This window comes from Haliaeetus albicilla, chromosome 7 (assembly GCF_947461875.1).
Source record: "Haliaeetus albicilla chromosome 7, bHalAlb1.1, whole genome shotgun sequence".
Taxonomy (NCBI): domain Eukaryota; kingdom Metazoa; phylum Chordata; class Aves; order Accipitriformes; family Accipitridae; genus Haliaeetus; species Haliaeetus albicilla.
Genome location: NC_091489.1, coordinates 5,666,500 through 5,680,539, shown reverse-complemented (window position 1 = coordinate 5,680,539; position 14,040 = coordinate 5,666,500). Strand labels below are relative to the sequence as shown.

Sequence of the window (14,040 nt, the reverse complement as noted above, 5' to 3'; positions counted from 1 at the left end):
CACGCGGGCTCACAGTGCAGCTTGGATCATCTGCAGATGTAATACTCTGTTGCAGTTTGATTAATGTTGAACTGCAGCAGAAAAATTAAATTCAATTACAGCTTTTATATTTTATTCATATTTATATATGTATCACTATCCAAATACTGGGACATTATTAATCTTTACAGCTTTTTAGTAGGTTTTAATAACTACAGTTCAGCCTAATGGTTAAATTTGAAAACAGTTTGATGGAGAGGGCAAGAGAATGGCTTACTGCTTTGGGACGTGAGTTAAAACCTCAAATTGTTCTGACTTTAAAATCGTGTGTTTCACTCTTCTTTTGTCTGTAATAAGAGAAACAAGCATTTGAGGTGTAAAACCCCTAGCCTGAGACATGAAAATCTTGGAAGGAGTCACAGAACTGAGTAAATGTATGTTCTGCATTACTCTTGAGCTGGCTTCATGTGCTAGTCCCAAAATTCAAAAGCTGACTGCTGCACAGGGTGTTTTTTTGGTCTCGTAAACAAGTCTGGTGTCAGAAACTGCAGTCAGAAACAAACTGGTCACTTTTAAGGTTAATCTTCACGTGGTCTTCATTAAATACACTGTTGATTCTTAAAAGAAATTCTGTAGCTGAGAAGCATAAATAATTTTGTCAAGTTTCCTGATGCTTGTGAAAATGATTTTGCTTCCACACTATTAATGACCTGTGTGCTTTTTAAATTGGCAAATTACACACCTTAAAATAAGGGATGGTTTTCTTGTCAGAGTTTAGTGGTGCACCTCTCCTGCAAGAGTTTTCACTAGGAAAGAGGTGTTCATACTGCTTTTTCTACCTTCTTCTATTTTATGCTGTTTGCTCACCCAGAAGTGGATAACATCCCTGAACTGAAATTGAGAGGGAAGGAGTAAGGACAAGTCTATAATCTGCAGATACCACACATCTAAATATTTGAATATTAACAAATTGTTTTGTAATCCTTAACCAGTTCTCTGTTAGCAATTCAACTGACCTTTAAAAAGGAGTCTGCTCAGAGTAATGAGTAAGAGCCTGTGTTTCACATTGTGGAAATAGTCTGGATGACAAATGTCTTTGTGCGAGGAAGGTTGTTTATAACAATAGCAGATCAAAGCACTTTCTAGTCAAAAATTTAAAGTATGGTTATTCTACAGACTGAAGAGTGGATTAAGTATATTCTCTTAAATGTGCTTCTTGCAGCTTCTCACATCATCTTAGTAATATGAAAATGCTTTAAAGACTAAAGGTTGCTTGCATTTGGAAATCCCAGGGGGCAGTGGGTTTCACTTAAAGTATACGTTTGACAATCACTGCTGAAGTGAGATCCATCTCTGCAGCATTATCTGTTGAGAGGTGCTGACTGTACTGCTACAGCATGCAACTCAAAGGTGGCTGGAAAAATAGGTTTGGGAGTCTACAGATCATTACAATGTTGAAATGTGTCCTCAATTAGTGTACTAGTATTTTTGTTCCTGTGGAAATCCTGCTGTGTACAGCTTGTTTAGGCCAAAGATGTCTGGACTGAAACATGCGACTATAACCAAAGTACATTTATGGAAAATAGAGCTGACATGAGCTAGTGGATGTATGTAGCCTAAATGAGAAGCCAGCTATTTTCCATTACTAAATTGAAGAAAACATTTCATATCAATGGACTCTTCATAGCTGCAAATACTGATTTTTTTTTTTTTTTTTTCCAATTACTTCCTCCCCCCCCCCCCTCCCCCCCCGCCCAAGTAACAATTTTTTTGTTCTGGTTTGAAAGATGCTGCACTTAACGCTGGCTGTTCACGTCACTGGAGCCACTGGTGTCTAGTGTCCTTGAAAAATCAGAGCACTTAACCCTTTTTTAAATTCAAGAAGCTGCATGCATTTGTTTTAAAATATTTTAAGTGCGCTGAGTTCAGGTACTTGAATGGGAAGTCACAAAGTATTGCAGCTTTAATAGAATCCAGATTTTCTTCATGCTAATTCCTTATTTCTACTTGTTTACTGAATCTTGTTGCTGTGAATTTATGGTTTTCTTTGTCCCGCAGTACAGGTCAAGTAGGAGATAGCAATATACCCTTAGAGCCTACGCAAGAAAGCAGCCCTTTCCCCATGCAGGCAGTATGCAGAGTGTCAGGAATTCAAACCAAGCTGTTGCCGTTGCAGGTTGGAGGCCAGGCTGCATATCCCCCACTTATTCTGGAGCTTGTTAGTTTGTCCTTGTCATAACTAACAAATGTCCTTTTCCCCCCTGCCCTCTCTAATTCTGCTCAGTTACACAAGGAGGTCCTTGAACTACACAAGGTTTCAGGCTTCAGTTGGTAGTTGTTTGATGATCACAGGCTATTGTAGATGACTGTATGAGCTGAAGCTGGGTTTTGTCGCACTGTATATCTGTACAGATCTGTGGACTCCACTAGTTCCAAAGTGTAATTTGATGAGGCTGCTGATTTGACATTTAGCAGTAGCCATATGTGGACAGCGCTATAAATAATGTGCTTCTTGAAGCTGAATGGTGTAGCATTACTATTTGGCTTTTCTCTCTAGTCTTCATTGTGTCATCTGTAGTGAGCTATAGGTTTTGTTTTGGGAATCTTTTCAACCTCTTGTTTGCATGGGTTCACCCAGTAGCATCCAATCCTTGCTTATAGATTCCTCAATACACAGTCAGCACAGTTTACAATCCACTCAAGAGAGGTATGGTTCGGGCCGATGCCAAGAGACAAACGATGTGAAAACGATACGTGGGGATCTTACGGGAAAACCTTTATTAGGCAAAACTAGTGTTTTGGTTTATCTGTAATGCAGCTCAATCCACCGACTGCAGATTATATCTCACATATAACATCATCAAAACCTTTCAGTTCTTGTACGCATCTTTTCATTGTATGCATTTTTTTTTCTATTGGCCAAACCTTTGTCAGAAATTTGTGCTGGGGATGTCCTGGTATCAGGAATCACTGATACCCATGGAAAGCAATCAAGGGCATCTTGTCAGGGTACAGGAGGGGGAATTGGGAAGGCCAGTCTGAACTATTAGAGAAGGTCACTTTGGGTGAAATTTTTCCAAAGTAGCTTAGCCAACTCCCATGAAAGTTTGGTGAAGTCAAGACCTTTACATTCCCTACATGCTTTTGGAAAAGTTATGCTTCATTTGTAATGCAAAGTTCTCCATCTGTAAATAGAAATGATCACTACTGAACAGCTCCAAAGTGGTGAGAGTAATGCTGGGAGGTGTAAATTGTTCCATCAAGACCCTGCCGAGCCACTCTGTCCTATGCTGAGCATCCTGTAATCTGGTGTCCAGTGTTGTCTCCAAGACTGGGTGCCCAGACATATAGCACTGCTGTTGTGAGTAGTTTGGATGGTAAATGAGAACTCACTTGCTTGCTCAAACACCTATTGGGAGACTTATTTTGACTGTCTCAGTAATTTTTATTGTGGCTGTAACACAAGGAGCTCCAAAACGATAGTGTAAGAAAGTGAGGAGACTTGTGCCAGCTTTCCACTGAGAAACATGGGGATTTCCTCGTTGGGCTGTTGGCATTTTTGTAGATAGCTGCAACTCTTCCTGTAGGAAAATTGCTACGACATGAGGGTAGTTTATTCAAAAGGAATGACAGTTCTTGACATTGACAGGAAGTTTGGTATAAAAAAAAAGATGTCTTTTTGATGTGAAAGAGTCCACGCTTTTACAGAATTTTCACTTAAAAATGCAATTTTAAAAAAAGCTGCCAGCTGTTGCAACATTTGCTGCCCCATGTCAAATTTTGGTCCTAGTGTCCCTGGCTACTCCCCAGGCCACCGGGCTTTTGCAGAATGGCTCTCACGTGGGAGCCGAGCAAGCCTGGCCTTCCATAATTTAATTTTTAGGGCAGCATTTATGCTGAAGAGCAGTCTTGCCGGTCTGCCTCTGTGAGAGGTCTGCAGTAGTGATTTGAAATGGAGGAAGAAGGTTGAACATGGCTAGAAATGAGCAGACTAATGACTAGGTCCTAACTCAAATGTTAGTATTTAACTCTTAGTGTTGTTCTCCCTATTTGGTGAAGCAGAAGATGTTCCATTTCATTTCAGTAATACTTAAAATTAGGGAGTAGTTTCACTGCTGAAGCAAACAAATGGAAGGAATTGGGGGGGGAACACCCCCACCCCCTTCCTGGGAACTGAGACAGGATAATATTCAGGCATAATTCCAATTTATGTCAAACAACTTGTGACCATCCTCTTGAGTGGTTTTGTAAAAGTGGTGCTAATGTGTATAACTCTTCTAAATTTTTCTTTTTTCCCTTTAACATTTGTTTACCCCTTCACTGTGTCAGTCACAACACACCGCTCTTGAATCTCCCAGCTGGTCTTGACTTGTTGAATTTATTTTATGCTTTCACTCTTCTTTAATAAATACATTACTTGCAAGCAGTGAATTGAAAACAAAGCAAAAGAAAAACTACCATTAGTGATTGGACAGTTTCTTACTTTGTGTTACATTTAACTGTTCTTTTGACAGCCCAGTTTTTAAAGCCAGGTTCGTATGGAAATGCTTTCACTCCACTTGCACTGCTTTTGGAAATAGCATACTGCTTCATCTGTCTTTATTTTAGTGCATTCATAACACAACACAGTCAGCACAATGTCTCATCTCCACTTAGCAAAAGATTGCAAAGTACTCCTTGTCCTTTTTTTGAAAAAGCAGCCATTTTTGTCAGCACCAGCTTTTAAAATCAGATTCAATAATCCTTTGTCAGATATAGTTGCAGTGCTAATGGTAGAACAATTAGTGCATTATCCACAAAACCTTTGAACTTCGGGCCCCTTTTGCATGAAGGACTGTGCAGTTGTTGTGGCCGTTAGAGAAACGGTCTGTAGCAGATATGTTTGCAGGTAAGTTTTCCTATGCTTCTGAACAGATAGTCTTCTCCATGGTGTTTGTGGTTGGAATCCATATTTGTTCATTTTTCCTTTTTTTTGCATATACTGATTTAAGCTTTTATAACCAGACATTTCCTTACTTCTCCTTTTTTTAAATTTTTTTCCCATGTAGCCCTAATTATGTCGTGGGGGAGAGCAGGTAGTGTGGGAAAGATGTACACTGTTGCCTTGAAAAATACAGCGAGGCAAAATGTCTTCAGTTATGGTATATTGGAAAAAAAATAATAATTATACTTGATAGAATCTTTTTGAGGAAAAATGTATCCATGCAGCCAATATCTTTGGGAAGATTGTGTCTTTCAAGCTGATTCACCAAAGTTCTGCAAACCGTGCGGTCATTTTCTTCAGTGTGGAGTGAGTGAAAAAACCACTGCTATTCTGATTTCTGTTGACGACTTGGTTATTTAATTAGAGAAACCTGCAGCCTATATATTTTTTTTTAAGGTTCCATGTACCACTCAATGTTATGGATTCACAGCCTGTTATAATTCAGGGGGTATTTCTGTGATATCTTGAGTTGTGGTTTGCCTTATATGACAATTAATAATCAACAAATACATACCTGATTTTTATTTTTATTTTTTATGATTAGAAGGTGAACAGGGTCCTAACCGAGAGTCCTTCTTTGAGGAGTTGACAGTTGGTCACTGCTAGTAAACTGGTAAATTGATCAATAAGGGGCAAGCTGTCAGCTTTAGAAGGTTACAAGGGTGCCGTTAGCACTCTTGTTCTTTGTTTGGGGGAAGAAATCTTCCATAAAAACATAATGAATTCCACACAGAGCCCTGCTCAGCCCTATTTTCAAAAGCTGACACTTAATTGCTGCGTCAGTACTTTTCCACTTATTCCAAAATAGCTTTTTTTTTTAGGATGATGAGACATTATGCTTATTGTTTCCCCTACATGCACTAATGGTTCCTTGCTGTTAACTTATTGCTAGGCCTGTTTCATTCTAACATCTTAGTATTTTTGTTAGTTTACATGTGAAATGCATCACCCAGTCTGTGCTTGAGCTCATTTTATTTAATTGATTTTTTTTTTTGTTTTACTAACCTCACTGTTTTTTCAGTTTAATATTGGCTGCATGCTAGTTTATATATATATATACATATATAAAAAAACCCAATCAAGTCTAGCCTGGATTTTGCTATGATTGTGTTTTGGTTTCTAGTGGTGGGGCAGTCTTGCACTTACAACTTACTCAGTATTATAAAAGCCTGACACACAAACAAAATGACTAAACACATTGTAGATTTTCTTTACAAAAAAACTTAAGTGGTGCTGTCTAGGTGATGGATATGATTGTATAAATAGCTTGATTTTATGCTTTTTACTGTCAATTTTTATTGGTACACTTTATTTTCTCCCACATTGCTTTTTTTTTTATTATTTTAAACGTGATGCACAAAAGTTGCCCAGCACACCATCAGAAAGTGACCGTCCCTGATACCCCATCCCCCTGGAAAAATTCTAGCCAGCAATTTTTGACATTTGTATTTCCCTTTTATTGGGCATATATTGCCTTTTCAGTAGCATTTTTTTGCATGCATATATATATGTAGAAAATCTCTTGCTCATCACATGTTTAAATGTCAGTGGGAAGGGAAGAATATATTATTGGAATATTTTTGGTTTGTTTTCTCTGTTCTGTCTGTCAGGATAATATTGGACACCGCTTACTCCAGAAACATGGGTGGAAGCTGGGCCAAGGATTGGGAAAGTCACTGCAGGGTAAGTCCAGTAGCTTGTGTCTGAAACATTCAACACCAGCTTCAGTCTTTAACAAAATTATTTCTGCTTTTTGTTCCTAGATTAGATTTTCTTTCCATTATTAATATATCCAAACAAATGCACTGTTGAGTTTCATATTTAGCAATTTGCAAGTGGAAGCTGCTGCCTCACTTATTGGTACAGGTTAGACATGATGTGTGTGTGTCGTGTACATGTAAGAATCACTGTGTTTGGCCTTTTTGGAGGGCGGTGAATTAACTGCCTACTTACTAACAGGTAGTTGTGCAGCTTCTAAAACTATAATGATATTCTGCTGGCTTGATGCTTTGATATTAAAAGAATTAAAAATACAAGCTAGTTACGATGATCTGTGTGCATGTTTCACAGTGGTGTCAGAAGCCATTAGAAGGCGAGTAAAAGGGCCCACTGAAGACTGAAAGTGGTGGCAGAGGTGCTCATGGATGGGAGAGGCTCACTTCCAGTTTCTCCAGAGGGCTTTCACGGGTTTGACTTATTTCTGTTCCCCAGCAGTCTATTTGTCAGGGATTTAGCAAATCTCCTGGAGATGCCATAGTGCTAGTTGAACCAATGCACCTAGTCTCATGCTGCCTTGAGCCTAAACTCTTCCTGTGACACTAAGTCCCGTGATTTAAATTGAGCCAATGCTACCCAGTTCATGTGGGTGACTTTAGCCATTCCCCTGGCCAGTAGTTCCTGTTCTGCAGAGGTCCTAGCCAGGGTGAAAGCACACAACCATGTTGTGTTGAGAAAAACTGAAGGTAGTGCTTCCTGTCAGTTACTCCTTATGAACTGCCTGTGGTATATACAGTGTCTGCCTGTCATACTGAGAGTAAGGTGCTCAGTATTTACTGCAGGCATGAGACTGTGTGCCTGGGCTGTTTCTGTAGAAACCTCTCAAAAGTGTTTGAAACTCAAGCATGCCCCAAGTTCCTCAGAGTAACTTACTCGTGTTCCCATACCCTTAGTCTGAAGACCTGGGAGCTTGTAATTGGACTTCCATGCCCCTACAGTGAGCCCATTAGAGGGATAAGTATTTCTGTGCTGTGGAGGACTGTTGAGAGGTAATGAGTTCTCTGAACTCTGGGAATGCATATTAATCTCTTGGACTAAGGCACTCTAACTTCTCAGACAGGACTGCGTTGGTGGTTAATGCTTCTTGCTTCCTCTAACATGGTTTCATTTGAAATCCTCTGGTTAATGCATGGCACTCTTACAGTCCTCTCGTGTCCCGTGCTGGTGCCAAAGCTCAGGACGTGGTTGTAGTTGTCACCTCTTGGGCTTCTGCTTTGGCATGGCATTCACTGGATGTGTAATCTGGTCTGTTTTCTCTTTTGGGTGCCCCGTATTGCTCTGTGCGTCACCAGTGTGGAAACACGGAGACTTGAAAGAAGCTAAAGCCTTCTCCCAGCCCCAGCCAGATTCAAAAGCACAGTCCCGAGGGGCCCTGTGCCATGAGGTGTTGCAGGCACTGACGTGACGGAGTAAACAGCAGATGACTGTACAGTCTTGAGTTTGGGGCAAGAGGGTAGTGTCACCATGTCCTGAGGATGAGAGAGCCAGGGCTGCCTGTGGGGTTGATCAGGCATTTGCATTTTGATACTTGTCCAGATTTAGATTTTTCCCACTGTGCATTTCGAAGCGTTGAATCTGTACCATCTCTCTGACTCACATATTATTGAAGCTCTGGTGACTTGAACTGTCTGGAAGCTACAGGCAAATTGTGGGTATGGGCTGTGAGGGTTTTCCTGTGCCTTCTGCATTTTAATAGAAATGCAGGAGTATAAATAGCCCATCTAGTTTATCCCAGGTAGGTGCTGAAACCTTCTTAATGTAGGCTTTGGAGAGCATGCAGGAGTTGTATAGCACCTTTCACCTTCTGGAAGGAAAGCAGCGCCCTGTCCATCTGACAGACAAACAACCTCTCCAGCTGAGGTGCTGGGCAGGCAGAGGATGCAGAGGAGTGCTGCTGCTCCAGTTCTGCTCGACATAAAGACATCAAGGTTGCTCCCTCTTAGTTACAAGCAGCTAGATAGAGCCTGTGCCTGTTGCCTGTGGCATTGATGATGATCATGTTGGGAGTGTTTAATTCATTATCCGGTGACCTTTTTACATGAATCTTAGATCATCCCAAAATCCAAATATAAACTGCCAGGAAGGAAACATTTGCATCCAATTTTAACCTTATTCTAGGAGTTTGAAGAGTGAAGTTACTTGATGTGCGCTGAGAATGGAAGAGCAAAACAGAAAAGTTCTTCCCCTCTTCCACGCTCTGTTCTTGCTCAGCAAAGACCAGTAGAGATCTCTAAAGAGATGCAAGAATAGCAAACACAGAGCATATCTGTTGTTAACTCTACTTGCTTTACGCTGTGCTTGAGCCTAAAATTTGCAACAGCCTACAGTTAAGAGGTACAGCAGAAGTAGAACCACTTCAAGTAGTCTTTAGCTGTGGATATGGTATCTGACCTCCTGCAGAACGCCTTGCAACAAAACCTTAAAAACCTAAATTTTGGGTTACATATATGGAATTGATATTGCATTCATCTTTTTGCCATGCAGTTGACTTTAAATTTAAAGGAAGTTGATGAGTTCAGTGTGCTTATTTTTATTATGTAGCTTTTAATTCTGGATGTTCATCTGAGCTGGGGCTCCCTCTTTAGTTATGGTGAATCTAAAAATTATGCTGCATTGTACTTGCCAGTCATAAATGCTTATTTCTTCTAGCGAGGCCGTTATGTTGTTGTTCAACAAGAACTTCACGCCACAGGACTGTACCATTGTGATGGCTTCCTTCGCTTTAACTACCCACCGTGGATAGAATATGGCGGTGAGAGTGCTGAACTGTTTCTCTGGATGGTAGCTGGAGTAGCCTAAAATTCACACTTGCCAATTGCTGGTGGTAAAAATCTGCTGTTGTAGTACAAAGGTACCCAGCAGATTGCCTCATTCTCTGCAAAATTTTGGAAGCAGAGTAGTTTTGTACCTACTGGAGCAGCTGCCTTGTGGTGTAACTCTTATTAACCATTGTAGCTGATGGAAGAGCTGAGCCACTTGAATAAGAAAGCAAGTAATCCATGTCCTTAATGACATAGCTGTCATAAGAGAAGCTGTATTCTAACTGTAACACATCTGCGTATTTTGTTTGATTTTTTTTTTAGATGCGTATTGAGTATCAGACAGGGATAGTGCTGTTGTCTCTGGCCATGCAAGTTCTATAATACTGGTTCAGAGACGCTCATAATGAATTCAGCAGAGTCATTCCTCTGCTCATCTCTTCTCCTGATGTTTTTCACATTTTTTTACCACAAACAATTTGTGTTATATTTGGAAATGATACTTCAACTTGCTAACAGCCAGTGAATATGAAAAAGCAGAAGAGGGGGTTGCCAGCTGACGGGGATCTCTTTTAATCTGGAAAGTATGGCTTGAGGAGCCACTTTTCTATAGAGATTGTGTGATGGTTGTGCTCTAACAAATGAGAAAATGTCGACTGTAGACCATTTTCTCTTTGCGGGGGAACACATGTAATTGATAATCTAGAATTCTGTGGTTTACTGAAAAATGAAACTAGCAAAAGTTGTGGTTAAAAACACTGTCTGACCTTCATGTGAAGTCCTGTGCTAAATGAGACTGAGGATTGTGAATAAATCAGAGGACTTACATAAGTCAGAATGGGAATGAGAGGGCCAAGTGAAATCTTGAATTCAAATACTCTAATGATTTCTCTTGGAATAAGTATTTCATATTAAGTTAAAGTAGTATTATGAAAAGCATTGAGAGATTGACAAGCAGAAGTGGTATAATTTTAATCATACATTTGAAAATATTTTAATCAGTGCTTCACATTTTCCCTGTGTTTTCAATTTTTTGACAAGTCTTGTGTAAAAAAAAAAAAACAAAACCCAACAAAAAAACCCAACCCCAAACAAAAAGCCTTCTGTTTTTTTTCTTTTGGATTTGTGTGTTTAATATGAGGTAATAGTACTCTAGAGGTATAGGTGCAAGACTAGAACCAGTAGTTCAATCTCATTTAATTAGACTAGGGAAAATTGAACAGAGTAGACGAACACTATCTGTAGGAAAGACAAAGGCTATTAACTTGCTTTGCCAGAAAACGGGAATATGTGACTTCATCTGATGCACTCAGAAAGATGACAACATGTAGGGGACATAGTGAAATGACCTAGCATTTCAGACTGGCTGATGTTTTAATTTGGCTGTCTTGAATCAGTCATCTAGCTCACCTGGGGAGTCGTGCCCAAAGAATTAGATGGCTTTCTGGGATGAGGTCAGGACTGTAGTGTGTGTGTGTGGTAGGGAATATCTGATGAACGAGGACAGGGTGGACCTGATAGCTGAGGGAAAGCAGGCAGGCTTTAGGGGCTAGTTAATGCCCCCATCTCTGGTATTGCTGAGTTAATTCACAGCCGTCCTCCTGTTCTCATGGTTATCTTGCTGCTTCCTCTGTCGTACCAGGGGTGTGGAGCGTGGGCAGCTCTGAAGGGATGGTTTGCTGCAGATGGAGGTGGTTTGGAGAGTGCAGACCAGTCAGTTAGGAAGGTTTGTCTGATGTTTACTGGCCCTATGGAAGGGACTCTCAGGAAGGATTGACCAGCTTTGGTGGACAGGTCTAGCTCATACTTAGCTAGTCGCCCCATGAGTGGGTACTGGGTAATAACTGTAATTATTCAACAAGCTTTTCTGCATTTGCCTTTTTAAAGTTCTCTCTTAAGTAAATGTGCTTGCTTGACTGCCAACCTTGATGCTTTAAAAATGGTTCCAACACCTGTACAGAAAGCGGTTAAGTTTCCGTATACCACAAACTGTGTAGTGTATGATTAATTTGATACATTTAAAAGCATTAATTTAATTCACGTTTCCACAGTATTCCCAAGACTGGGGATCATCCTGGTATTTTGTGGTATCTCTGAGATGTGAATCAGGATCTAGTATTTTGCTATGGCAACAGGTAACATACATTTTTTGTCATGGCATAGCTGCTTTTACGTATTTATGTTGTTGAATCAAATGGTTTAGGTAATAGGGGGTTTTAGTGTAGAGCTGGAATTGAGCCTTGCAACTTTATACCTAAAGTTTGCTCCTTGGTTGTTTTATAGGGGACTGAGGCAGCTTTCATCACTTGATTATTGTTGTGATGAAAATGTTACTCAGTGTGAAACTTAAGTTTCAAGGTAGATGGCTGCGCTTTGTGGGATGCTGTTTTGTACTAGTACTTGGGTTATCTCAATTTTTCAGAAAATGGAAGCAGCAGGTGGCTATGTTTAGAAGAGTAAGGTCCCTTTTGGGGCAGTTAGGTGAAGTAGCAGAAGCTTTACCTGTAGCCTTTGGTCCAAAAGAAATGCCTTCTGTCCCCGGATTCCTATTCCTATGTAGTAATAACGTCCTTTTTGTTTGCTTATGTTTTTAGCAAAGTTTTGGCATCGTTTCAGCATAACTGTTCTGAAAGGTTGGTTGAATCTTCCTGGAGAGCAGCAATACTAATGTAATGCTGCTGTGGAGGAGGCAGGCTGCCTGCGGTCAGAGCCATGTTCAGTGTCATGGGAGCTCTTGGCAGTGCCATGTAAAGCTGAGAAACCCTTCCTGCATGCTTGTTCTCTTCCACTCAGGCTAACACCAATAAACCCTTTACAGCTTGTCAAGACAGTGCTGTTCCTGTTGATCAAGGTGTGCTGCAAACTCATGATGTAAATTGTACTGGTGACACAGAGAGCAGCAGTTACAAGTGTGCATAACAGAACTTTGGTTTTATCCTTTTGTGAGCATATAAATTATCTAACATGGTAGCAAAGTTACGTATATCAAATTTATTAGAAAATGCTAGAATTGAGTTCTTCCATCTAACTATTTTGTTGCATGGTTTGCAATTAAAAAAAAAAAGCACAAGTGGATTTCTGCTCTGACTTGCAAATTCTGTGATGATAAATATAGTCATTGCTCCCCCCTTCATTTATACTATGATGCAGTTCTTACTTGGCAGGTTCTTCGCTAAATCTGTTCAGACAAGCTCTTGTTTTCCCTCTTGGTATAAAGGATGAGTAGAGTGAAAGAACAGAACTGTCTGACAGAAATGCTAGATGATGTGCAGAGAGGAGGAGAGCCTGCAGGTGAAGAAGTGATCCTGTGGCTAACGCAGGAAATAGCCATTCTCTGATAGCATCTGTGATAATCCGCATTTGTGAGATCAAGCTCAGTAAGAGTCACTATTCCAAGACTGTGTCAGGTGGCCACGGGTGATGTACACTATGCTTTCTGGATGCCAGGTTTGTTAGATGTGTGGGGAGTAACGAGCAGAGCTTTGACCACTTGAGCAACTGAGATCAGTCGCAAATGTGATCGCTTGGCAGCTGCGACTTGGAGAAATAAGCTCAGGGTTTGAATTCCAGAGGTCTTGAATCCTGGCTCTGTCACCAGTTCGCCAAATGGCTTAGTTAATGTATTAATATATGTTTTCCATTTGTTAAATCCTCTGATCTCATGAAGGCAGACAGAGTTGATGTTTGTCAGGCCTTGAGAACATGGGACAATGAGCATCTGAGAAAAATGCTATGAGGGAGTGAGGAATGTTATATTTCTTTCTGGGTTTTGAAGCTTTGTAATAAATACTAGAAAATATGGAAGAGAAAAATAAAAATGTTAAACAGTACCTTTATTCATTAAGTATGGAATGCTTTGGCAGTCTTATCCAAGAAGTAGATGTGAACCCACTCTTACCTCCCTGTATCTTAACATGTCCTCACGGGAACCTGAATTCTGGCATAGACTAACATTTCCATGCTTGTGTTTACAACATAAATCATTGCAATAGTTTTAAGACTAATATTTTCATGTGAAGTAGCTTAGCTTTGAAAAACCTGGGTAATGTGGCTTTGAAAGCCTATAATCATCACACCGATCTTCATTACCATGTCGAAATCCACAAGACCGCAGACCTAAAGGAAGGTTTACTTAATGCCTCAGTCTCCTTTGGGGGAAGCAGTTGCCCCCTTGTTTGCTTTTGAATGTGCAAGCTCCTTCCTTCGATTACGGGTGATAAGTTTATGGGTTATTTGAGTGTGTGTAGTCAATGAAATCATCATTCTTTCAGTGACGCATGCTTATTGTGATAGAGATGGCCTTCTCTTGGCTTAGTGTCAGGCTTTATTGCCCTTTGTGTTCGTATAATGTTAAAGCAGTTTTATTAAACTGTGAAAGATGAGTGCATGGGAAGTGAGCAGTCATGGCCATGCACAACCTGCCCCCACTCTTGCAGCGTAGCCTTAAATCAGACAGGACTTTTCAGCCCTCTCCACTTACAGAGATGAAGAAAGACGGTGACTCTTCTAATTTCTATTCTAGATCAACCAAGATTTAGAATT

The 14,040-nt window shown here is 40.3% G+C and overlaps 1 protein-coding gene across 6 annotated transcripts in view; it reads left to right on the top strand.

Annotated features, from left to right (window-relative positions):
- GPATCH8 (G-patch domain containing 8) overlaps positions 1-14,040 on the top strand; it is a 58,168-nt gene that overhangs the window by 17,661 nt on the left and 26,467 nt on the right. For 3 of the 6 annotated variants that reach the window (XM_069786756.1, XM_069786755.1, XM_069786761.1), the window contains one exon: positions 6,574-6,646. In XM_069786756.1, the coding sequence (XP_069642857.1) occupies positions 6,574-6,646 (73 nt within the window). Of the gene's footprint in view, positions 1-4,493; positions 4,512-6,573; positions 6,647-9,473; positions 9,492-14,040 lie in introns of those variants that run through there. The other 3 variants (XM_069786759.1, XM_069786760.1, XM_069786762.1) reach the window with 2 other exon arrangements.